The sequence below is a fragment of the Marmota flaviventris genome, chromosome 9, assembly GCF_047511675.1.
Source record: "Marmota flaviventris isolate mMarFla1 chromosome 9, mMarFla1.hap1, whole genome shotgun sequence".
Taxonomy (NCBI): Eukaryota; Metazoa; Chordata; class Mammalia; order Rodentia; family Sciuridae; genus Marmota; species Marmota flaviventris.
In genome coordinates this window covers 93,453,052-93,477,549 of record NC_092506.1, presented here as the reverse complement: position 1 = coordinate 93,477,549, position 24,498 = coordinate 93,453,052, and the positions used below count along the sequence as shown (strand labels likewise).

The window sequence follows — 24,498 nt, the reverse complement described above, 5'->3', positions numbered from 1 at the left end:
ACTGGGGAGGTTGCTGCAGGAAGATCATTGGAGCTCAGGAGTTCATGGCCAGCCTAGGCAACATAGTGAGACACCTGTCTCAATTTTTGAAAGATTTAAAAATCAGCAAAGTGAGAATTGGCAGAAATTAAATAGTTTATATTGATCTGGGACTGATAAGAACCAGAAAAGTTCAACTGTTCTTTTTACACATTTATGCTAACGTGTTCAAGGAATTACATCTTCGCCTTTGAGAATCAGTTCAGAATGACACTCTTATATCTGATTAGTTTCACTGCTGTTTTTCTCAGCTTATTTTTATTGGTGTTGGCTTATTTATCTGTCAGCTTACTTTAGACAAATATAAACAGGTATTTTGGTATCTTGATGTTTTGTAAATATTACTATACCAACAGAGCACCATTTATCATTAGAATGGATAAATTCTAGAACTATGTTATTTCATGTGGCATTTTTCCTTCTGTTTTATACTCCTTAGAGACATAATTTTCTGTGTAGGAAACCTAAAAGAATCTACAAAAATTGCAGTCTGTCTGGGGCTGAGGATATAGCTCAGGCAGTAGAGTGTTTGCCTCACATGCACAAGGCACTGGATTCAATCCCCAGCACACCAAAAAAATAAAAGCAATCTATCAAGGTAATGGGATACAAAATATATATAAAAGTCCATGGTATTTCTACATATATGCAGTAAAAAATAGAGATTTGAAATCTTTCTAAATAACCATTTATACTAGCAATAAATAAACAAAATGCTTTGATAATCTAACAAATCTGTATGATAAAACTGCATGAACGGGTTCTGGGGCTGTAGCTCAGTGGTAGAGTGCCTGCCCTGCACATGTGAGGCACTGGGTTTGATCCTCAGCACCACATAAAAATAAATAAAGATATTGAGTTCATCTACAATTAAAAAATATTTTTTTAAAAAAAACTGCATGAGCCACTTTCTCAGTAGGTCTAGAAAGCACAGGAAATAATGCCAAGAGTAATTAAATGGGATGACATCAAATTAAAAAGCTTCTGCATAACAAAATAATTATGAATGTGAAGAGAGAACCTACAGAATGGGAGAAAATCTTGGCTAGGTACTCTTCTGACAGAGGATTAATATCTAGAATATATAAAGAGATAAAAAAATCTTTACACCAAAAAATTAAATAACCCAGTTAAGAAATGGACAAATGTGGGGCTAGGGTTGTGGCTCGGGGGTAGAGTGCTTGCCTGGCACGCATGAGGCACTGGGTTCAATCCTCAGCACCACATAAAAAAGTAATATAAAGATATTGTGTACACCTAGAACTAAAGAAAATAAATATTTTTAAAAAAGAAATGGGCAAATGAATTAAATAGACACTTCTCAAAATAGGAAATACCGAGCCTGGGGTTGTGGCTCAGTGGTAGAGCACTTGCCTATTATGTGTGAGACACTGAGTTTGATCCCCAACACCATATAAAAATGAAAACAAATAAAATATAGGCATTGTGTCCATCTACAACTACAAAATGTTTAAAAAAAGAAATACTAAGGGCCAAGAAATAAATTTTTAAAAAGTCCAACATCATTAGCAATTAAGGAATGCAAATCAAAACTACACTGAGATCTCATTTCACTCCAGTTAGAATGGCATTCATCAAGAATACAAACAATTATAAACACTGGAGAGGAGGGAGAAAAAGAAATACTTATGTTATTGATGGATTTTTTTTTTTAAATACTTGAGATCTACTCTTTTTGTTTTGTTTTTAGTTTAAGATGGACACAGTCAATATCTTTATTTTATTTATGGTTCTGAGGATTGAACCCAGTGCCTCACGTGTGCTAGGTGAGCGTTCTAGCACTGAGTTACAACCCCAGCCTGGAATTGTTAATCGGTACAACCACTATGGAAACCAGTGGTGAGGTTCCTCAAAAAACTAGGCATGGAACCACCATATAACTAGCTAGCTATACCACTCCTTGGTGTTTATCCCAAAGAATTAAAGTCATCTTCCTACAGTACTGTGTACATACCCATGTTTATAGCAACACAATTCACAATAACAAAACTAGGGAACCAGTGTAGATATCTATCAATCTATCTATTCTTTATCAATGAATGGATAAAGAAAGTGTGGTAATATATACACTATGGGATTTGATTTGACCATAAAGAAAAGTGAAGTCATGCTAGGAAAATGAATGGAAGTAGAGACTGTCATGTTAAGTGGAATAAGTCAAACTCAGAAGGTCAAGGATCTTGTTTTCTTTCATATGTAGAAGCCAGAGTGGATAAAAGAAAAGAAGGTAGAGGTGGATCTCCTAAAAATCTAGGGGAGATCAGTAGAGGAAAGGGACCAAGGGATGGAAAGCAGGGAAGGGGAGGGGGGAAGTGCTGTAGAGTTATATTGGCCAAATTATGTTGCTATATTGTGTGTGTGTATGAATACATAACAATAAATCCAATCAATATGTACAACTATAGCGCACCAATTAAAAAGTGGAAAAAATTAATACAAAAATAAAATTGAATTTTGTATAAACAATAAATAATTTATTTTAAGTATGTTCCAATACAAAGAGCTGCGTGAAAGAAACCTAAGATATAAATAAAAGGAAAATGATACTATGTTCACAGATTGAGATAGTATCATTAAGAATTTAATTATCCCAATTTGATTTATAGATTTATCATAGTCAGAATTCCCACATGCAATTTGTATATTGAAACATATTACATTTTAAATTTTCCATGGAAAGGGATGAGAAAAGCCCAAACAATTCTGAAAAAGACAACTTGGAGGACTACCATTTCAAAAGCAAGATTAAGAAAAGCAAAGAAAGACTGAGAACTGCACAGATAAGAGGAATCTAAGGAGTGATATCTAAATGCAACCTGGCATCCTAGATTGGATCTTGAAACAGGAAAAAGACATCAGTGGAAAAACTCAAAAAAAAAATCTGAAAAAAATGTGTAGGGTAGTTAATAGTAATTTAAACTGTTATTTCTTAGTATTGATTGAAGTCCAATGCTTATATAAGATCTTAAAATAATAATATGCTGATTAAAGGCTATTATGGGAACTCTAAAATATCTTTAGATTTATTTGTCCCACATATAGTAAGTGTTGAATTTGAAACAAAAACTGTGAGCTCAAAAATCCTTGTTCTTCCCTATAATCTCAAACTTGAAGTTATAGAAGCCTGCTGTGGTCATAGTGGGAACCAGTGGGGGGGGGGATCATGAATAAATAAGTGGGCTAATGATATTGAGGACAAGAATATACTGATTCTGGGTGGGATTGTGGCTCAGCGGTAGAGTGCTTGTCTAGCACGGGCAGGGCCGGGGTTCGATCCTCAGGACCACATTAAAAAAATAAATAAAAGCTATTGTGTTGTGTCCATCTACACCTAAAAAAAAAAAAAAAAGAAGAATATACTGATTCTTAGGAAAATTATCTCTTACACACTCAATTTTTTCATTTGTTCTACTGTAGGTTCACATGGCTTTTAGGATAATATGTAGCCACAGCAGATTAGGATTAGATCCCTATTGTTTTGTTTTGTGGCAATGAGGATTGAATCCAGGGGCACTCTGTCACTAGGCTACATTCCCAGTCCCCACCACCGTCTTGTTTTTAATGTCGAGACACGGTTTTGCTAAGGTTTGGGGGCTCTTCTTGAACTTGACATCCTCCTGTCTCAGCCTCCCTAATCTTCTGATATTACAGTCATGCACCACCACGCTTGACAGTTTTTATTTATTTGTTTATTTATTTTTGTGGTGCTGAGGATGGAACCCAGGGCCCTGCACATACTAGGCGAGCGCTCCACTACTGAGCCACAACCCCAGCCCCAATCTGACAATTTTTAAGCAGTTGTTTGATTGAATCTCTCCTCCCACCTAAAACCTGCTTTTCTGTCCTAGGACTGTCTTAGCTAAAGAAATACATAGTCACAATGTCCTATTGAAATAGGCAAGATTCTTTATTTTCAGAAGATTTCATCAAACCCATAACTTGAGTGGTTTTTTTCATTTTTGATGATGTCCTTTTTAGCCTTTCATCATCAGCTCTTTTGCAATATGGATCTTTTATTAACTTTTGAATGATGAAATCAGAGTGAGAAATTAATTGGTAGTAAATTATTTTGGTAATGTTTCTTTTTTTTTCAGTCCTTATTTGGAAAAAACTTGACAACAATTTTGAATGAATATGTAGCTATGAAAGCAAAAGGTAAGAACTCGGGTTCAGGGATTTTTATATTGATGTATACAGTATTTATTGATTAATTAGAAATAATTTTTTAAAGATATTTCTGTAAAAAAAAATCTTGAAAACTTTTCTCAATTGTGATGAGATAAATTTTATTGGTGAACATCTAATTTATTTGTTTATATGGAGTACTTCATAAATTTCAAAATTCTGAATGTTAACAAATATAGCTCAAACTTAATCATTTAAAAAAGTCATAAAACTAATACTTGCCTAAATTAATAAGTTAGAAGAAAGTTCTGATTGTTTATTCTCTAATATTAATTATTTCCATAACTTACAACATTAACAAATAATTATTAAGGAATTAATTATCATAAAGTGATAACACAAAAGAAATATAATAACTACTGTCAGTAAGTATTGTACTAGATGCTTTCATGGTTTATCTCATTTAGTCTTGAACCCTAAAACGTATTTTTGAGGCCTATTTTTAAGCATAAGGAAATAGAGAATTATATTTCCACAGTCACAAAGAATGAGCATAACCTTTATGATAATTATTTGTCATAAAGTAAATTGTTTTAACTCACTTTTGAATGTCAGATGAAATCAGATAGAGGGAAGATCAAAAATGGTTTGTCATCTTTTAATTCAAAATGATAAAAGAATAATTATCCAAAGGATGTGGCTGAGTTTACATAAATTTCCACTTCTACTCATATTGTGTTTCATAGTCAAAGACTTAAAAAAACAAGGCAGCCTCACTATACCTTTGTTCAGACCATTTTACAAACAGGTTTATTTTCTCAGTTCCCAACATCATGTCAATAGTTGAGAGAGGTTTTTTTGTTTGTGTTCTTTGTTCAAATTGAATGATGAATTTTCTCCAACTTGGTTTATTTCCCTTTTGTTTTAGAAACATCAAATGATGTCCCAGCAATAATGTCATCTTTGTGGAAGAAGTTAGACCACACACTTTCCCAGATCAGGTACTAAGCTTATTAAAGTGTGCATCATGATATGTTTGGAATACAAACATATTTTGAGTTTTAAAATTCTTTAAGACGTGTATGATACACTTATAACATTTACCTAATTTTGAAATTATTTAGAGATTATTGATATTTCTTTGTCTTTAGATGGAATAATTTGAAATAAATTGTGGACTTTTAATAAAATGTTTGCAGATGAAGAAATTGAGTTATATAGAACTTTGAAGACAGTGTCTCAAGTTTTTGTAGCAATTTAGAGACAGATCTTGGGCTAGAATATAAGTCTCCTAATTCCAGTCCATTGTCAATTCCTTAAGAAAACACTCTTCATAACATATTCAGAGAATTAATATATTAAATGTCCAGTTTGGTTCTTCCCTTGTAAAGAAACAAGCCTGATGAATAATGCTACATCTAGACTCTTTTACCTTTAGAATTTTCTTATGGGATTATGTATACAGTGTATTCTGTATAGTGTTCACAGCCTGGAAATGCTAGATTCATTGTCCTTGGAAAGATGCCAGCCCTACTGGTATCAATTTTGTAATATCTGTTATTTTGACAATTGGTTGTGAAAAGTCATAGTCTATTACCCTCTTTCATAGAGTTAAAAGTAAAAACCCCATCTAACTTCAGCAGAGTCCTGATTTTCTTTATTAGCTTCAACTTGGAAAATAGCTCCAAATGCTTTCATCCTAACTCTGGATTATATCTTATTTGATGATCTTATCTATTTACTTTTCCTGGCTCATCTTTTCTACAAATTATCTTCAAAGACATTCACAATTGTATCTAAAGTTTTATGGCTCTTGTGGATGGAGTCTTATCTGATGCAATTTCTGTAGTGTTTGTGACTGCTTACCAAATACATGGGTGGAGTAACTACGATTCATAGTAAATGGATTAGCTTGTACTGTGAGTTTTCCTATGTTTTTCTCCTTTAGAAGTAAAATAAATCCTTAAGTCATAAACTTATTAGAAGCAAGATATCCTTTGACATAAATTTTGGAATTTTGAAGTATTAATGTATGTGAAATCAGAATTTCTTCTTGGGAAAGCATCCCTATAATTGTGAACTATAATTTAAATAATAATATACTTTGAATATAGCTTACTTAAATAATATAGAGTTCCTAAAATTTTGTCAAACTGTACTCTTAATATCAAAGCATTCTGATGCATGTTGAATTGAATAATCTGTTGTGCGAATGTATTTATATGTCACTGTCTTTCTCCCAAAGCAAATCAGAGTTGCTTACTCAAAAAATTTGTTAAACCAGGCTGGGGTTGTGGCCCAGTGGTAGAGTGATCACTTAGCACAGGAGGCACTGGGTTCGATCCTCAGCACCACATAAAAAAATAAATAAATAAAATTTTAAAGATATTGTGTTCGTCTATAACTAAAAATATATATTTTTTTAATTGTTAGGTTTTGGGGGGGGTTGGGGGTTTTGTTTGTTTGTTTGTTTGTTTTTTGTCTGAGAGACATCTATCACAATTAGCTTCAGGTCTGACTATAACTAAACCAGAGTATATCTGAGCAACAAAAATTTTTAGTGAATAACCACTTTGTTTTATTTGTTAGGAGCATGCAAAGTTCCCCAGGATTTGCTGCCAATCAGAGAGGTTAGTATAAAACTTTAAACAGCATTCAGCATTACTTCAAACACCATCTATCTAATGAATGTTTTAATTAACAGTACATATGTGCTAAGTATATGTTTGTTTGTTTTTTAATTTATATATGACAGCGGAATGCATTACAATTCTTATTACACATATAGAGCACAATTTTTCATATCTCTGGTTGTATACAAAGTATATTCATACCAATTCGTGTCTTCGTACATGTACTTTGCATAATATTGCTCATCATATTCCACCATCATTTATAACTCCATGCCCCCCTCCCTTCCCCCTACCCCTTCTACCCTATCTAGAATTCATCTATTCCTCCCATGCTCCCAAGTAGGGTAGGGTTATCATTCATATTAGGAAGTACTTTATCAATGTGTGTGTGTGTGTGTGTGTGTGTGTGTGTGTGTGTGTATTTCAAAGGAAAAATTCCTGCATTTTTCCATTGACTCCCAGGTAGTAGTAGCATTTTTTTATTCTCATTCTATAATTTTGAATTTCTTAATTTGTGAGGATGAGTTTTTGCAGAACAAATGTACTTTGGGATTTATAAAGTATAAATGTTTATTTTTTTGTTTCTTAAGAAATTAATGTACTTCATATGTTTAAGGGCCATCTTTGAATCTGTACATTTTACATGTTATATAGTATATATAGGTCATTTTGACTTTTAAAATTCCAGAATTACTAACATTAATTTTTTTTAATGCTCGTGTGTTTCAGCCCGAACAAGAAATGGAATTGCAGAAATCAAACGACAGAGAAGGCTTGCCTCTCAAACAGCTCCCGTCAGTTCAGAGTTACTGACTTTACCGTATGTTTCAGGACAATTTACCACTTCTCCCTTGACAGCTACACAAGCTGTTAGACCAGCTAGCCAAATTTCAACTCCAATGAGGTCAAATTTTGTAGTGGTCAACCATTCACAGTCACAAGATACTGTAACTAGTAAGTTTAAATTTTGTTCTCTTAATTTTGTTGTTAATTAAGTTGTTAATCAATGAGATGGTCTACTAATGTCTCTATACTCATAGTACAGAATTATGGTCAAATAAAAAGATGAGAGACTAGAAGTGGAATAGACTTTACGTGACTTTGCTACAAAATAAGCATATAAAATCTAGGGGCTGGGGTTGTGACTCAGTGGTAGAGCAGTTGCCTAGGATGTGTGAGGCACTAGATTTGATTTCTCAGCACCACATAGAAGTAAATAAATGTCCATCAACAACTAAATTTTTTTTTAAAAATATAGGAATCATTTTAGTCCTGGGTTCTTCCTAAACTTTAACAGAAGCCAACCTTCAGTTCTCTTCTAATCCTAATTTTAGGCATTAATAGAAAAGACTCTTGTATTTTTATTTAAAACAGAATAAATATTGTATTTAATCAACTCCTAACCTTTATTTATGGCAGTTGGCCCTCCTGGAATAAGAAATATCTTTCTAGCTCCCCTCTTTGTCTGTGTTAAAAACCTTTCATGTTCTCAGCTAAATCTTTTTTTTTTTTTTTTAAGTTGTTGATGGACACAAACCTTTATTTATTTATTTGTTTTTTTATGTGGTGCTGAGGATCAAACCCAGTGCCTCACACATGCCAGATGAGCATTCCACCACTGAGCCACAACCCCAGTTCATCTTGGCTGAATCTCAAGAGCTAGAAATAAACTTAGAAATCATTTGGTATACCTTGCTTGTTGTGTGCTTGTTATATAGTGAAAGTGCATGATAGCAGGAAGGAAGAAGTAAGTTTATAATGTAGTTGGAATTAGAATTTCAAGGTCAGTTCTCTCAGTTCCCAGTCCAGTAGTCTTCTGTGCAACTAAAGTTTTTTACCATCCATTAAGATCTTCCTCATTTCTATCTTTTCTCCAAATCCTTTTCTATACTCAGAACACTTTGTTTATACTTCACACTTTTTTGTTCTGCAGTGTTTTTTGTTGTGATTATATTGTACTTTGTATTTTACTGTAGAACCTTAAGGCATAAGGACGAGGTTTACAGAATTTAATATGAAATAAAAATCAATATTTAATGTTTCTTATCCCATTTCAGGTTTAGAAAAGTTTAGTCTCCCTAGCTTATTGGGGTTTTTGTTTGTTTTGTTTTGTTGTTTAAATACAGCTGGAGAGGCTCTAAACATCATTCCTGGCCCTCAGGAAAGGAAAACTCATGCCAGTTTAATGTCTCCTGGTAGACGTAAAAGGTAAATACTTTTATGAAGCGTATATCGAAACAAAGAATTACAGCAAGATATTTCTATTGTGTATGAAGTAGCAAGACTATTAAGTTCTTGGGACTGGGTACTACTATATCCGTTCTAAAACATGTTGCCTTTTCTCACATTCTAAATTTATTGAACTTAAGTTGCATCCTTTAATCAGTGCCATATTATTGTTTCATTGGAGTTTTTTTGTTTTGTTTTTTGGTAGTGGTATGTTAAATAATGATATGTCTTATAGTTGATGTTATCTCAGATTTTTTTTGAAACAAGTGCTTTTTTAGATGAATATAAACAATGCAATATGTTTATCTACAAACATAGAACTTTAAGTCAGTTAATGGAATCTTTTCAGGTACAAGTTTCAAGAAAAGTTCTTTATTGCCTAGCCTGTGTCTCTTTGAAGAATATTTCAGAAAAAAAGAGAGAAGACCCCCCCACCCCCCACCCCGGTTTCTCACCTGCCCATCAATGGGTATTTTTCTTGTTATCTCTAATTCAAGATTTACTTTATCACAAGCTTCCTTTATTGCTAGGCTTATTTACTATAAGCTCTCTCACTTAACCACATAAAATAATAACTATTTCTAAGAGAGAAAACTTGGCTTTTTTTAAATGAAGTCTACACACATAATTTACTTCATTTCATTTTTCTGTAAATCCAATAATGTAGTTGGTCTTAACTTCAGTATAAAGTGGGTGAGAGGATAAGAGCTTATTTCATGCTTAAGATTGTGTAGATAGTAAATGGTGAAGCAAGGCCTCAAAATTTATTTCTTCTGAGTTTAAGTGTGATAATGCCCTTTATACTTTGCTGCTTTTTGTTTCTATATAAAGAGAGAAAATGTGTTCTACCATGATGATCTTAAAATTTATGTCTATTCATATAATTATTAAACCTGTCAGACACAGTAGTTAAAAGACAAGCTTTTAAAATGTGTTGCAGTGAATCTCAAAGGAAAAGTGTCACTTTGTCAGGGCCTCATTCAACGATACGGAATTTCCAGGATCCAAATGCATTTGCAGTAGAAAAAGTAAGTGATCTTCCCAATTTTCGCATCTTGAATTATTCCTGAATTTAAAAATTCTGATGTGTATACAAATGTGTATAAAGAGATATATGCAAATATGTGTATGAGTATATATGCCTATGTATGAACATACACATAGTATCCATGAGTATAAAATACAGTATTTCAGGGGCTGGGGTTGTGGTTCAGTGGTAGAGCACGTGCCTTGCATGTGTGAGGCACCAGGTTCGATCCTCAGCACCACATAAAAATAAAGGTATTGTAAGGTATTGTGTCCATCTACAAAAAAATAAATTAAAATACAGTATTTCACAATGGAGTATTACTCTGCATTAAAAAATGACAAAATCATAGGATTTGCAGGGAAATGGATGGCATTAGAGCAGATTATGCTAAGTGAAGCTAGCCAATCCCTAAAAAACAAATGCCAAATGTCTTCTTTGATATAAGGAGAGTAACTAAGATCAGAGTAGGGACGAAGAGCATGAGAAGAAGATTAACATTTAACAGGGATGAGAGGTGGGAGGGAAAGGGAGAGAGAAGGGAAATTGCATGGAAATGGAAGGAGACCCTCAGGGTTATACAGTGGAGGGGGTAGAGAGAGAGGAGGGGAGGGGAGGGGAGAGGTGGGGAGGGGGGATGGTGGAGGATGGGAAAGGCAGCGGAGCACAACAGACACTAGTATGGCAATATGTAAATCAATGGATGTATAACTGATGTGATTCTGCAATCTGTGTATGGGGTGAAGGTGGGAGTTCATAACCCACTTGAATCAAAGTGTGGAATATGATATGTCAAGAAATTTGTAATGTTTTGAACAACCAACAATAAAAAATTAAAAAAATAAAATAAAATACAGTATTTCTATAAGAGTGCACTATAAGACTGCAGTGGAATTGTCTTGGGATAGGAAGCAATAAGTTCAGAATAGATAGCATAGGCAAATGCTCCAAATAAGAAATGTTGGTATGTTTAATAATTGTAAATTCTTTTAAAATCATGCAGTATAATACTGCATTTTCTGGGATCAAGTTATTCTTCATATGATAAAGACTGTGAAACTGTATCCTGTAAGCAGTGAAGAAAGATAGTGAGAGATCTGTAAAAATACACAAATTATTGCATATTATGTTAATATGAAGGGATCCACCACAAATCCTGAGTTTCCATTTAGGTGTATTAAAACAACCCAGCTTCCAATGATTAGTGTTTTGTTGTACATTTTGTTCGAGAGAGTCTTGCTATGTTGCCCTGATTGATTTCAAACTCCTGAACTTAATTGCTCTTTCTGCCTCAGCCCTCTCAGTAGCTAGAACTATAAGCATACACCAGCATGCCTAGTTCCAGTGATTAGTTTTTTAAAATAAGTAAGACAATACTCCTTACTATCCTTTATTAATGCAGACTTTTTTTCCCTCAGCAAATGGTTATTGAAAATGCACGAGAAAAAATATTAAGCAACAAATCTCTTCAAGAAAAGCTAGCAGAAAACATTAATAAGTTTTTGACCAAGTAAGTTTTTACCAGTTAAAATCCTTAATAGTTTTTACCTAATTGCATAACTGTTGTGCTAGTCAGCTTTTTATGACTGTGGCATAATACCTGAGAAAAACAAATAAGGAAAGTTTATTTAGCTCTGTTTTAGAGGGTTAAGTCCATGTTCAGCTGGCTCCATTGTTTCTGGTCCCATAGTGGGATAGTACATTCTGGTGGAAGGGCGTGGCAAAACAGAGTTGCTCACCTCTTCATGGACATTAAGCAGAAAGAAAGGGACTGGGACAAAATTGCCTCCAAGGACATACCCCCAAGGACTTTTCTCTCCAACTAGGTTCTACCTCCTATGATTTCCAACCCCTCCCACTAGTCCATTCAGCTGAGCATCCCTGAATGAATTAATCCATTGATGAGATCAGAAAATAGCATGCTATTTTCAATGTGAGGAGATAAGCAAAAATTATTCAACATTTGAATAATCACTTCCACAGATTCCCCGCCTCTGACCATTACTATATTAGGGACCAAGCCTTCTACATATGAGACTTTGGGGGGGCATTCCAAATCCAAACCATAACATATGCTCAATATTTTCTGTTTTTCAGTGATAATATTGCTCAAGTACCTAAGCCAACAGATAGCAACCCTACTGAACCAGAGACTTCAATTGATGAACTCCTGGGACTTCCGGTATGAGTAGATACAGAGCGTGTGCGTGTGTGTGTGTGTGTGTGTGTGTGTAGTAGTGTCAGACCCACTGACAATCTGTAATTCCTGGTACAGCAGAGATGTGTGTGTACACACGTACACACACGCATTCAGTAGAAAATTAGCACCGTCTTTACTTTTTTCTCTCCTTCTTTTATACAGCATTGTTAATTAAAACAAGGGGAAAAAAAAAAACATCCTTTCAGCAGCTTAATCCTTACAAGCATGGATAAACATTCTCAGGAAAACTTTGTTTATGGTCACAGTGCTCCGTATTTCTTATCAATTAACTTGTGGTTAGTTATTCCCTGGCAAACATATATGTATATATATGTATGTATGTGTGTGTGTGTGTGTGTGTGTATATATAAATTTTACACTTGGCAGATAATTCGTTTTATCTTCTTAAGACAGCAACAAGGACACAGTTCAAAGAGTTTATAGTTTCTCACAGAACTCCTTGTTTTGCTAAGCACAGCAAAACTTAGCTGTGTGCGTGAGCACATGTAGTGGTAGTAGTAGTAATAGTAGTAGTAGTACATACATTCATAGTTAAAATTGATAGTATTTTATTACCAAAAGATTACATATAAAAAAAATATTTTAAAATTAAGATATAGCTTTATTACCCAAATAAAATGTGTCTGAACACATTTGGATAGTGAATTTTCAGAGTGAGTTTATATTTATATTTTATTACTTAAGTAATAAAAGTAATAATATATTTCTAACCCATCTAGTAGCTAATCAACTTTACCAGATACCAGTAAAACACTCTTAAGCACATAAAACAAAATCAATGTTGGATTTTTAAGTATCTAATACTTTAAAATTTACTAGTATTTATTTATCTTTGTGTTTAATACTTGTTTATTACATTTACTATATGGTGTTTGTTACATTTCTAATAATTTAAAGAAACAGTGAGGGTAGTGTGTTAAAGTTAAATAATGGATACAAGTATAAAACACTTTTTAAAAAATAAATGTACTAACCAGATGAATAGTTGTGTGATGCTTATTGCTAATAGAAGAAATAGAGGGTCTGCAGTCACTGTTACTATTCAGTGATAGTGAAATAAAAAGATGAGTTGGTAAAGGAGGAATTTTATAGTAAATATTGTAAAACTTGTTCATGTGGGAATGTGCTCTCTGAAGAGGCAATTGAGACACGTGCTTTTACTTGTAATATTGGACAATGTAAAGATTTTTATTGACTTCCCTGTGTGTTTGTTATAACAGGTCTTCTTTCAGTTAATGAATTCTGGGTAAAACCATTGATGCACCACCACCACCACACCACCCATGTCGGTTCTATCACTACTTCTTAAAAATCCTCTTCTATCTTAACATTTAACATATATCCTCTTTAATTTTTTTTTTAATATGGAACTCTTCGCATATATGCATGTCATCCTTGTGTAGAGGCCATTCCAATTTTCTCTGTATTGTTCCCATTTTAGTATATGTGCTGCTGATTTATTTTATTTTCTTATGTGGTGCTGAGGATCAAACCCAGTGCCCTCTGCCACAGAGCTACAACCCTAGCCCTGTTTTAAATTTTTATAGTCTCCAAATCTTTACTATTTTCTCCACCAGTACATCAGATACTTACCCATATTCATGACTGTTACATACTATGAGGGATAATGAAGTGAAGACACACACATCCAGCCACTGTGGTGCATACCTGTAATTGCTGCTGGGAAAGCTGAGGCAGGAGGATTACAAGTTCAAATCCAGTCTGGGCCACTTAAGTCTCTGTCTCAACATTAAAAAAAAAAAGAGTAAAGTGCCCCTGGGTTCAAAGCCCAGTACCAAAAAAAAGAAACACGATCCTCAGTTTTTGGTCATTCATAATATTGCATATTTGTGAAAACTTTAAAATTTAGATTTAAATTATTTATTTTGAACTAATAGAGGAATTTTTTTTTTTTTTAAACCCAAGGACAAAAGACAAAACAGAAAAACAGTTGTTAGAAGCTAAAGTGGACATGTGGTACCTGACTTAATAGACCCAGGGTTCTCAATAAAGACAAAGCTCAGAAAAAAGCATATTTACAACCTAGAAATCCCAGGAGGTTCAAGAAGTAGCAGCAGCCCCTCTGAAAGTAAATGTAAATGTGAAACTACAAACAGGAAGATGAGGTGCAAAATCTAGGAAATAAAACTCCTTATCTCCGTTCCTTGCTCTCTTCCAGAAATACTAATGCTAGTCATAAATTCTCCATCAAAATATCTTGACTAACTAGCTGGCCATGGTGATACATGCCTGTAATCCCAGTGACTAGGGAGGCTGAAGCAGGAGGATCGTAAGTTCAAAGCCAGACTCAACAATTTTTCAAGGCCTTCAGCAACTTAGTAAGACCCTGTCTCAAAAAGGGCTGGGGATGTGGCTCAGTGGTTAAGCGCCACTGGATTTAATCCCCAGTACTAAAAACAAACTTGAACTAAAAATACAGGTATTTTTGTAAGATTAATTTACAGCTTAGATTATAGTTGAGAAGTTTATACCACAGCCTCACCCTTTTGGCACAGAGATTACAGGTGACTTCTGGCATGCTATTTTCAATGTGAGGAGATAAGCAAAGATTGTTCAACATTTGAATAAAACATTTAATATGAAGAGACCAAAGTAGACAAAAGGAGTGAGATAGATTTGTTATGAAGAACCTATAAAGTTTATAGTAAATTGATGTGAAGGAAACAAATTACAAAATATTATTATTTGATTTTATTTTTCTTTTTACATAGTTATGTTCATTTTATGTTGATGTTCAGGAATATATTCTCCAAAGAGATTAACTAGGAAAAAGAATTAAAGAACATTGACCTTCTATTTTCTAGTCTTGTTTCATTTCAAGTGAGCATATTATTACAATTAGATTTTCTTGAAAGGGAATGCTTCTACATAAAACAGCAAGATATCAGATGTCTGCTAAGTATCTTTCTGGTATTAATTCATATTATTCAATTAAGATCATGCCTTCATTCTTTTTTGCAGAGTGAAATCCATATGTCTGAAGAAGCTATACAGGATATATTAGAACAGACAGAATCAGACCCAGCATTTCAGGCACTCTTTGATCTCTTTGACTATGGTAAGTAGAAAATTTTTTCAAGACAGAAGGATAAAAATTTCTCTATTGTTTCTTTGGTAACTCCAGTGAAGAAACATTACACAGAGCATTTGAAAAAGTTACTGTTTCATTAAAGCAAGCATTGCATGGATATGTAAAGGGGTTTCTGTTGTCTTTTGTTTATAGTTGAAAAAATTTCAGCTAGAAATCTGAATTTTTGTGGGTATTTTGGCTAGTCAAGAGGGAAAGTGTTGAGGGCTGCTACAATACAGATAAATACAACTGAAAAATACAAAAGGAATACAAAATATCAACCATTGCTCTGAATCCTATGATCTAGAGCAATAATTCTCAAAGTGAAATCCCCCAAACTAGTAGTATCAACATTATCTAAGAACTTGTAAAATATGCAAATTTGGGGGCCTCCCAGAAGATCTTGATCTAAAGTTTAAGAACTTACCAGTCCTAGCCAGGTGCTCTTGGCTATACATCAATAGGTGCTTGCTTATACTTCTGGCAAATGCAGGCTGAAGCAGGAGGACTCCTTGAGACCAGCCTAGGCAAAATAGTGAGATCCTGTGTCCAAAAAAAAAAATCTCATGGGAAAATATTTTTTACATACTACATTTTACATATTAAAGTGCAAAATGTTAAAAACTTCCAAAACAACTATAATTAAAATCAGAGTTAAACATTTGACTACACTCAAATGTTACTAATTCATGTTTGTTTTATTTTTGTCATTAATTATTTCCTTGTCCTTTTTTAACAGGTAAAATAAAGACTAATAAAAGTATATCACAGAGTATTACAAATCAGCATATAGAAACCAATTCCAATATAGTTTTAACAGAAGAAACTAATCTAGCAGTTAAAAGTTCATTTGAAACAGAATCTGGTAAGAACTAATTGATTAAAATCAAAATGTTAATATTAGTCTCAAAATTCAAGGGCAGAAAATATTGTTTATGTTAGAAGTTGTTCAAATGACCACATAAGTCATTTTTGTATTAATAGTTTTTTCTTCATTCAGAAAATTTACTCCCAAATCCTTAGTATTTGATTAAAAGGTGAATTTTTAGTATTCATTCTTTTATAATGCGGTAGATTTTTGGCATACACAATTTAGTATTAGTAGTGTTGACAAAAGTCTATAACAAATAATTTCAGTAAGCCACAAATTCTAATCGTTAATCTGCAAAGTTTATATATGATAGAAGTTCTTCAGCCTCATAAGTGAGTTAGCTGATGGCTTCAGCATATGTATCTCATTTGTGTAGAGGAGATTATATATTATGGTGACAGTTTTGAATCTTTGATGTTTTAGTTTATATTCCTACTATATTCTTTTTTTAAGTTTTTTGGTTTGTTTAATTTTTTTTTTTTTTTTTTGTTGATGAACCTTTATTTTATTTATTTGTATGTGGTGCTGAGACTCGAACCCAGTGCATGCTAGGCAAGGGCGCTACCACTGAGCCAGAACCCCAGCCCATTCCTACTATATTCTCATGGATTATGAATGTCACACAACCCACAGTAACCACTTACTGAATGAAGAAAGACTAAAAATAAGCCCATCTTAGATTTTCTAAAAAATTTTTATATACCAATTATTGTAAAATGCAATGCATATTTAGAACTACACAACAAAAATGAATGACTTATTCAGTTATCAAATGCAATCAATTAAATCTCTCCTGAGTAAAAAAATTATAGAACACTGACAACACCACACACACACAAAAAAATACTTTTTGTGCATCTTCTCAATCACTACTCTCCACAGCACTATTCCTGAGACGATCATTACTTTATGCCTTTTTAGTGCTGCCTCTGTTCTATTTTTCAGCAAACTATGCTAAATCATCTTTTCTGTTCACCTGCTTTTTAAATGTTGTCACCCCTTCCCATTCCCTATAAACCTAATGGCTTTTAATTTTCACATCTTGTCTTCCAAAAACTAGTTTTGGATCATTTCAGACTACATTCCTCCTTTGAATTCTCTGCCAACGCCAAAGGTGCCGTCTTTCCCATTTCTTCTTAGGCTGAGCTCTGTGGGCTGTGTCTCACTGTATATTAAGTCTAGAAGATTGTATACCATGTGAACTTCATTCTTTACAAAACAAAACTTGAAATCTTATTTTCTCAGAAAGTCCTCCAATTCATTAAGAAACTACTTCCCCTGAATTTATGGCAATAACAATGTCATTTTACTTGTGTCACCAATTATGATAGTTGGCATAGGTTTTTCAGAGTTTTACCTGTATGTTCATATTTGTTGATGTTAATATTTTCTGTCCTAAATCGTGAACTCTATTAAGTATATCAGTGTTGTGTTGTTTTCTGAAACATCATTTGCTCGGACTCCATCTTATCATACTTCCCTTATTTTTCAAGATCACTTCATACAGTGCCTCCTTTATAACATGACTTCTTGTTCCACTGGCAGAAAGATTGTCTTTTCTTCCTACACTGTTACACTTTTTTCCATGCTTTATTATGACTTTATGTTCTGTATTGTATGCTAATAACCATGCATTTGGGTGGTCTTTAGTCAATATGTGAATGTTAAATAAAATATTGATCATGCAGGGTGTTTGGCTCCCTTTAACCTTTAAAAATATATCAGATAAATGTGGTCAGTAGAAATGGCGGAAAGTTAAAAAGTCAATGTGGTGAAACAACACCACCATCACCGCTTCTACTACTAATGATAGTTGGAGCCAATTGTTTTTGTTTTACCTACTAGTAAATATTAGATGTTCTTAAACCTATACACTTTTTTCCTTCGTTGTTACCTGTTTTCCAAGCACAGAAAACAGACATTTGCTTAAAGAGGCATCAATAATTAGAAAAGTAGTTGCAGATTTTTTGATATTCAGAAAATGGGAGGCTATATAAATATAAAATATGAGACATCTACTTACTAGTATGCCACAAATTAGTATTTCCTTGGCAAAATAGGTTTACAGTACAGTTGACTAATACAGAAGCTAAATATACTCAGCATATCTGTTCAACATCCTTGTATTTTACAGATGGTCAACCTGGTCAGCCCCCATTTTGTACATCCTATCAAAATGAAGACGCATTAAATGCTTTGAAGAATGGCAGCAACCATGATGTGCTTAGACAGGAAGCCCAGGAAAATTTTTCCCAAATAGGCTCTAGCATCCAGAAAAAGCCCTTTAAAACTGCTGTACCTACTGAACAGAAATGTAACCTTGACATTACCTTTGAGTCTGTGCCTAATTTGAATGACTTTAACCAAAGAGCAAATTCTGATGGTGAATGTAATCAACATTGTGCTGAATTATATACAAGTCAGATGCCCAATGAAACTGAAATGGTTATAGAAGCTGAAAAGAATTCTTTGTCTCCAAATGTTACGAATGAATCTCAATTACAGTCTGATCAACCCAATATACCCATAACTCCATTTGTCTCACTTGCTAGTGAAACTAACAATGAAAACTTAATTCTCTCGGGGAAAAGTTCTCAACTTTTGTCCCCAAATACCCCAATAACTGGAAAACCATCTAAAAAAAGTCAGTTTTGTGAAGGTTCTAACAATACAGTAAAACTTAAAACTAATTTCCATGGTTCCAAGTCACCAGATTCTAGTGAAATTCACAAAAGTAGAATTGAAATCAGTAATGTAGCAGTGATTTCACAACTATCAGATTGCCAAGATAATGCTTCACTTCAAAGTAAAATATTACCTGTGTCTGTTGAAAGTTCAGGTTTAAATGTATCTGGACAACAAGTAGAAATTTGTCTTGAAGATTCTATCTCCTCAATTAAAGAACCATCTAATGATTCAACATCTATTGAATTAAATCATCTAGAAGGTGAAACTAAGCCACACAAGTCTGAGAAAGTTATTTTGGATTCAGAAGAACCTTCATCTTCTGTGAAAGAAGATGGAGATGCTGTTTTTCTCTCTTTGGGTGGAAATAACTGTGAGGAAGTTGCACTGATGCCTCCAGAAGGTAATCCTATAAAAAATAGTCAGTCTCTTCCTTTAGAATCTGGATGTTCTTCAGTGGGTGATTCTCACCCTGAATCTCAAGATACTGATGATAAACCTTCTAGTGACAGCTCGACAGAGATGGATGCATCAAATATCGTCTCTCTCAAAATTATTATTAGTGATGATCCATTTGTTTCCTCAGATACTGAACTGAACAGTGCTGTATCCAGTATCAGTGGTGAAAACTTGCCAACTATAATTTTGTCTTCTCCTGCTAAATCCCCTGCCAAAAATGCAGAATTAGTTAAATGTCTATCTTCAGAAGAAACTGCAGGTGCTATTGTATCTGCTGAAGCAGGAGATTCAGCCTCAACAGAACAAAGCCTTTCAGCAGTCAAACCTGACGACTCTATAGTAAATAACACTCAGAATGAAGATGGTATTGCCTTTTCAACTAATGTTACACAGTGTGTTTCCAAGGATGGAGGATACATACAGTTGATGCCAGCCACAAGCACAACTTTTGGCAACTCAAATAACATTCTGATAGCTACATGTGTGACTGATCCAACAACAGCCTTGGGAACAACTGTTAGTCAGTCTAATGTAATGGTATTGCCTGGAAATTCTGCACCTATAACTGCCCAACCTCCACCACCTCAGTTACAGACACCACCAAGGTCAAACAGTGTATTTGCTGTCAACCAAGCTGTGTCACCAAACTTTTCACAAGGTAATTTTAAAAACATACTTCATTTCTTCTATCTTGGAATCTAATTTCTCTTTGTATGAAGTCATTGAGGAGAAGATGATAAATTATGAATGGATTATTTGAGAAATGCTCTATAATTTGTGATTATGCCTTCTTTTTGTGCTAGCTGATTAATCCAATTAAGCCTTTTTTTAAATCTGGTAAGCCATGAACTTAAGTTTAATTTTTTTTCTTTCTACAATTATTATTCAATCCATGTTCTAATAAACTATGAGAATGAGAAAAGAAAGACACATACACCTATAATACCAGTATATCTCCTAACTTAATGTTGTAGGACTTTTTTTTAATGGCTATTGTAGTCATTTTGAGGGAATTTATCATCTATTGGAGAAATTTTCAAGAACAAGTTGAATTTCTCCCTAGATAAAACTCGAGTTCTTCACTGTCTTCCACCCTCTCTAATTGATTCTCATCTTTAGAATTCTTTATTCAGAGGGGTTTCTTGACATTTATTACATGCTGTTTTATATATATGATTCACATGCCTGTCATGGGTCGTTCTTGATTGCATTCCTTGAAGATAGAGAGCTTGATACGTTGGTCTATTTTTCCATGTGTTCCAGTTCTCCAGCTCATCTCCCCCCTATTTTATTTTTTAAAAATATCTTGTTTAGACATCGATGGGCCTTTATTTTATTCATTTATTCATATGTGGTGCTGAGAATCAAACCCATTGCCTCACTGCTGGGCAAGCACTTTACCACTGAACCACAACCCCAGCCCTTATACTTTTTTTTTAATTAGAGCATTGTATTTATATACAGGCCCCCCTTTTTATATTATAAGCATACTATGAAATTTGGTTGAATATTGCCAATTAAGTAAACTTGATGGGTCTTTTCAGTGCTATTTTAGAGGAGATAAAGAAGAGGTCAGAATTGGTAAAGAATATTGAGCTTGAACTAAAGCTTATAGAAATAAGGTGTAGAGTTTGGAACTAAAGGAAGAAAATCTTTCATAGCTAAGGGAAGCAGCATAAACATACATAGGTATTTGAGAGACTATAGTAGTATGCATGAAAGTGAGATCACCCTGATAGGAGTAGTGAATGTTTTAGGAAAAAGCTCATTTACAGGGCAGAGCTAAATTATGATAGCTATAGACTCTGGCTGACTTCCCCACAATGGTTTTGTCTGATTATGCACTTATCCTGAAACTTTTCTGACCAATACCATTAAGATATAATACGTTGAGGTTATGAGCATAGTCTCGGGCTAAAAACATTTAGCTGGGATCATAATTTTCTGCTCCGTTGTTCAAACTTGGAACATTAACCACTCATTTTCTAATTAGTTTCACTATTCTTTCTAGAGGAGTCAAGATGTATTTGTAATATGATCTCCTAGTTACGGAGCTTTATGCTTGTTCTTTTTGATTTAACGTAGCTAAATGACTTAACAACTTAATATTCAAATTGATTTTTTTCTTGTTAGCCTTTCTGTTCTTAAACCAGTTTTTTTTAAAGGAGAGTAGATTATAAGAAAAGTTGTTCATAGAATTTATTTCAAAATACTAAATACTTTGATTTATGCCAAAAATTTTGAGAAATTATATGAGAAATTTTTTTAGGTTCTGCCATCATAATTGCTTCTCCAGTCCAGCCTGTACTCCAAGGAATGGTGGGAATGATCCCTGTATCTGTGGTTGGACAGAATGGAAATACCTTTTCCGCTTCTCCTCAACAGGTAAGATTTTTTTAAAACTAAAAATTGTGTAGTGAAGCTTTTCAAACATAGCATAATTAATGGCTTCTTCTCTTCTAGGTCCTTCATATGCCTTTAGCAGCACCTGTATGCAATAGAAGTATTCCTCAATTCCCTGTTCCTCCAAAATCTCAGAAGACTCAAGGACTAAGAAACAAGCCTTGTATAGGTACCATTTTTTAAAGTTAATTTTGTGATTTTATATTCATTTGTTTGCAGAAATACCTGAGGGTTGTTTGGTTTGTGTGTTTGTTTTTTTACTTCCTATACCATTCCTAACATGTGATTATCCTACATTTGCATAATGTTTGGTAGTAATAGATATCACAAGGCAGCCAACTCAGTTGATGTACAGCTTTGGTTCTGATAAAATTGTTTACTATGTTGAGTCTTTTAGCCTTTGCTGCTGGTTCTTGGTTTTGTTCTTTGTTGCTACCTAACATGAGCACAACCTCTGTTTTTCCTGACAACTTTTAAAGTGATTAATAAATGCCTGGCATATTTGTATGAGACTTCAGAGCAGTGCCTCTCAAATTTGTGTGTATGAACTTCCTGGGGATCTTATTAAATGCAGATGCTGAATTAATAGGCTGGTTCAGAGCCAATCCTTTTTAAAATAAGTTTCCTTATTTCTAACAAGCTATAAGAATGCCATGCTCCTGGTATTAGAGCATATTTGAGTAGCAACAAGTCTGAAGTTTGCAAATCATCTTGCCTTGTTTCCTATTTTAGTCAATGACCCAACCATCTATCTATCTACCCATGTCAAAAACCTTGGAGTCATTCTTAAAACACATTTCTCTTAAATAAAATGTTGATCATTTTTCATCTAAGTTGTATCAGTGGTGTATTATCCTGATCTGCCTTCTTGGGTTTTTTTTTTTTTTTTAAACATTTATTTATTCATTTATTTATTTTTATGTGGTGGATCCAGTGCCTCACACATGCTAAGCAAGCACTCCAACCACACTGAGCCACAACCCCAGCCCTCCCTTCTTTTGTTTTTCCAATTCATCCCATATCCATTGTCTTAAGTGACTTTTTCACCTTGTATGCAAATCTGAATGTAGTGCTTCCCTACATCAAATCTTTCAGCAGCTCCCTGTTGCCCACAGGATAAAACTGAAATTCTTCAGGATGCCATTCATACACACTGGTCAACCCCTCCATTCTCATCTCTTACTCCATTCCAACATGGTCTCTATACATACCAACCATATTTATTGCTCACCTTATACTTGATGGTCTTTCTTGTCCCTTTACCCATGTTATTTCCTCTACTTAAAATTCTCTCTCTTCACCCATCACCGTCAATCTGTTTCTTATACTTCAAACTTGAAACTATTTTTAATAAGCAGTGGATAAAATGAGTATTTTGATTTTTTTCTCTCATGCCTATACTACAGCATTTAACACATTACAGTCTTAAGGGCAGTGATCATACAAAAGACTCACTAAATACTGTGATCAGTTTAGCCTTTCCTTAAGCTAACAGGAATACATCTAGTAATGTATGTTATTGGCACCCTGTTAAACTTTGTCACATTGTTGCTATTATGTAATATTTTTAGTTCCTTCTGTCATCTATTTCATTCCATTTAATGACCATTGGGAATCCATTATTTACATAAACTTACTTTATTTATTTAACCCCTATTGATGGACTTTTTTTGTGGGGAGGCATAGAGTACTAGGGATTGAACACAGGGCACATTACCACTGAGCAACATCCCCAACTCTTTTTGTTTTTTTGAGACAGGGTCTCACTAAGTTGATGAAGCTGGCCTGTAACTTAAGACAGTCCTCCTGCCTCCGCCTCCCATCTGAGTCACTGGGATTACAGGCATGTACCACCATGCCAGATCAATGAATGTTTAAGATGTTTCCAAGATATTATTATCTGACAAATAATGATGTGATGAACATCTCTGTAGAAACCTTTGCATGGACCCATATAAGGGTTCAATTGGGGCATATACCCAGAAGTAGCATTTCTGAGTCAGAGAAGAGAGTTTACAGTTTCATTATTTTCTCTATTTTCCTCACAACTTTGCCAGTGCTTGATACCATGTAATATTTTAACTTTTGTCACTGTGATGTGAAGTGGTATTGTAGTATCTCTCATCATTCTTACACTAATGAGATTCAAAATCATCTCTTTTTTTTTAATATTTCTAGTTGTAGATGGACATAATAATGTCATTTTGTTTATTTAGTTTTATATGGTGCTGGGGATTGAACCCAGGGCCTCACACTTGCTAGGCAAGTGCTCTACCACTGAGCCACATCCTCAGCTCAGAATAATCTCTTATGCAAATAATACTTCTCCTTCTGTGGATTGCTTGTCGTATTCCTTTTTTTTTGCTTCTCTATTAGATTGCCTGTGTAATGAGGTGTTAATCCTTTATTGGTAACACATCACAAATATCTTCTTGGTCTGACACTTTTTGTTTTGTTTTGTTTTGTTTGTTTTGTACTAGAGATTGGACCCTGGGGCGCTTAACCACCGAGCCATGTCCCCAGCCCTTTTATTTTTATTTTAGACAGGGTCTCACTAGGTTGCTTACAGTCTCGCTAAATTGCTAAAGCTGGCTGTGAACCTGTGATCCTCCTGTCTCAGCCTCCCAAGCCACTGGAAGTGTGCCACTGCACCTGGCTTCTGATACTTTTTATCCCATTAACTAGTTAATACCA

General features: G+C 34.1%; 1 protein-coding gene and 1 non-coding gene across 3 annotated transcripts in view; one reads left to right on the top strand and one right to left on the bottom strand.

Moving 5' to 3' along the window:
• Npat (nuclear protein, coactivator of histone transcription) overlaps positions 1-24,498 on the top strand; it is a 50,621-nt gene that overhangs the window by 17,526 nt on the left and 8,597 nt on the right. The window contains exons 3-15 of one of the 2 annotated variants that reach the window (XM_027930730.2): positions 4,155-4,215; positions 5,114-5,186; positions 6,775-6,815; positions 7,548-7,772; positions 8,945-9,026; positions 9,988-10,075; positions 11,493-11,584; positions 12,172-12,256; positions 15,278-15,374; positions 16,126-16,251; positions 18,392-20,059; positions 21,671-21,786; positions 21,865-21,973. In XM_027930730.2, the coding sequence (XP_027786531.2) occupies positions 4,155-4,215; positions 5,114-5,186; positions 6,775-6,815; positions 7,548-7,772; positions 8,945-9,026; positions 9,988-10,075; positions 11,493-11,584; positions 12,172-12,256; positions 15,278-15,374; positions 16,126-16,251; positions 18,392-20,059; positions 21,671-21,786; positions 21,865-21,973 (2,863 nt within the window). The remainder of the gene's footprint in view (positions 1-4,154; positions 4,216-5,113; positions 5,187-6,774; positions 6,816-7,547; positions 7,773-8,944; positions 9,027-9,987; positions 10,076-11,492; positions 11,585-12,171; positions 12,257-15,277; positions 15,375-16,125; positions 16,252-18,391; positions 20,060-21,670; positions 21,787-21,864; positions 21,974-24,498) is intronic. The other variant, XM_071616671.1, reaches the window with a different exon arrangement.
• On the bottom strand, positions 13,654-13,756 carry LOC114089064 (U6 spliceosomal RNA). The gene has a single exon (XR_003582120.1). It is a non-coding gene; the product is annotated as a U6 spliceosomal RNA (small nuclear RNA).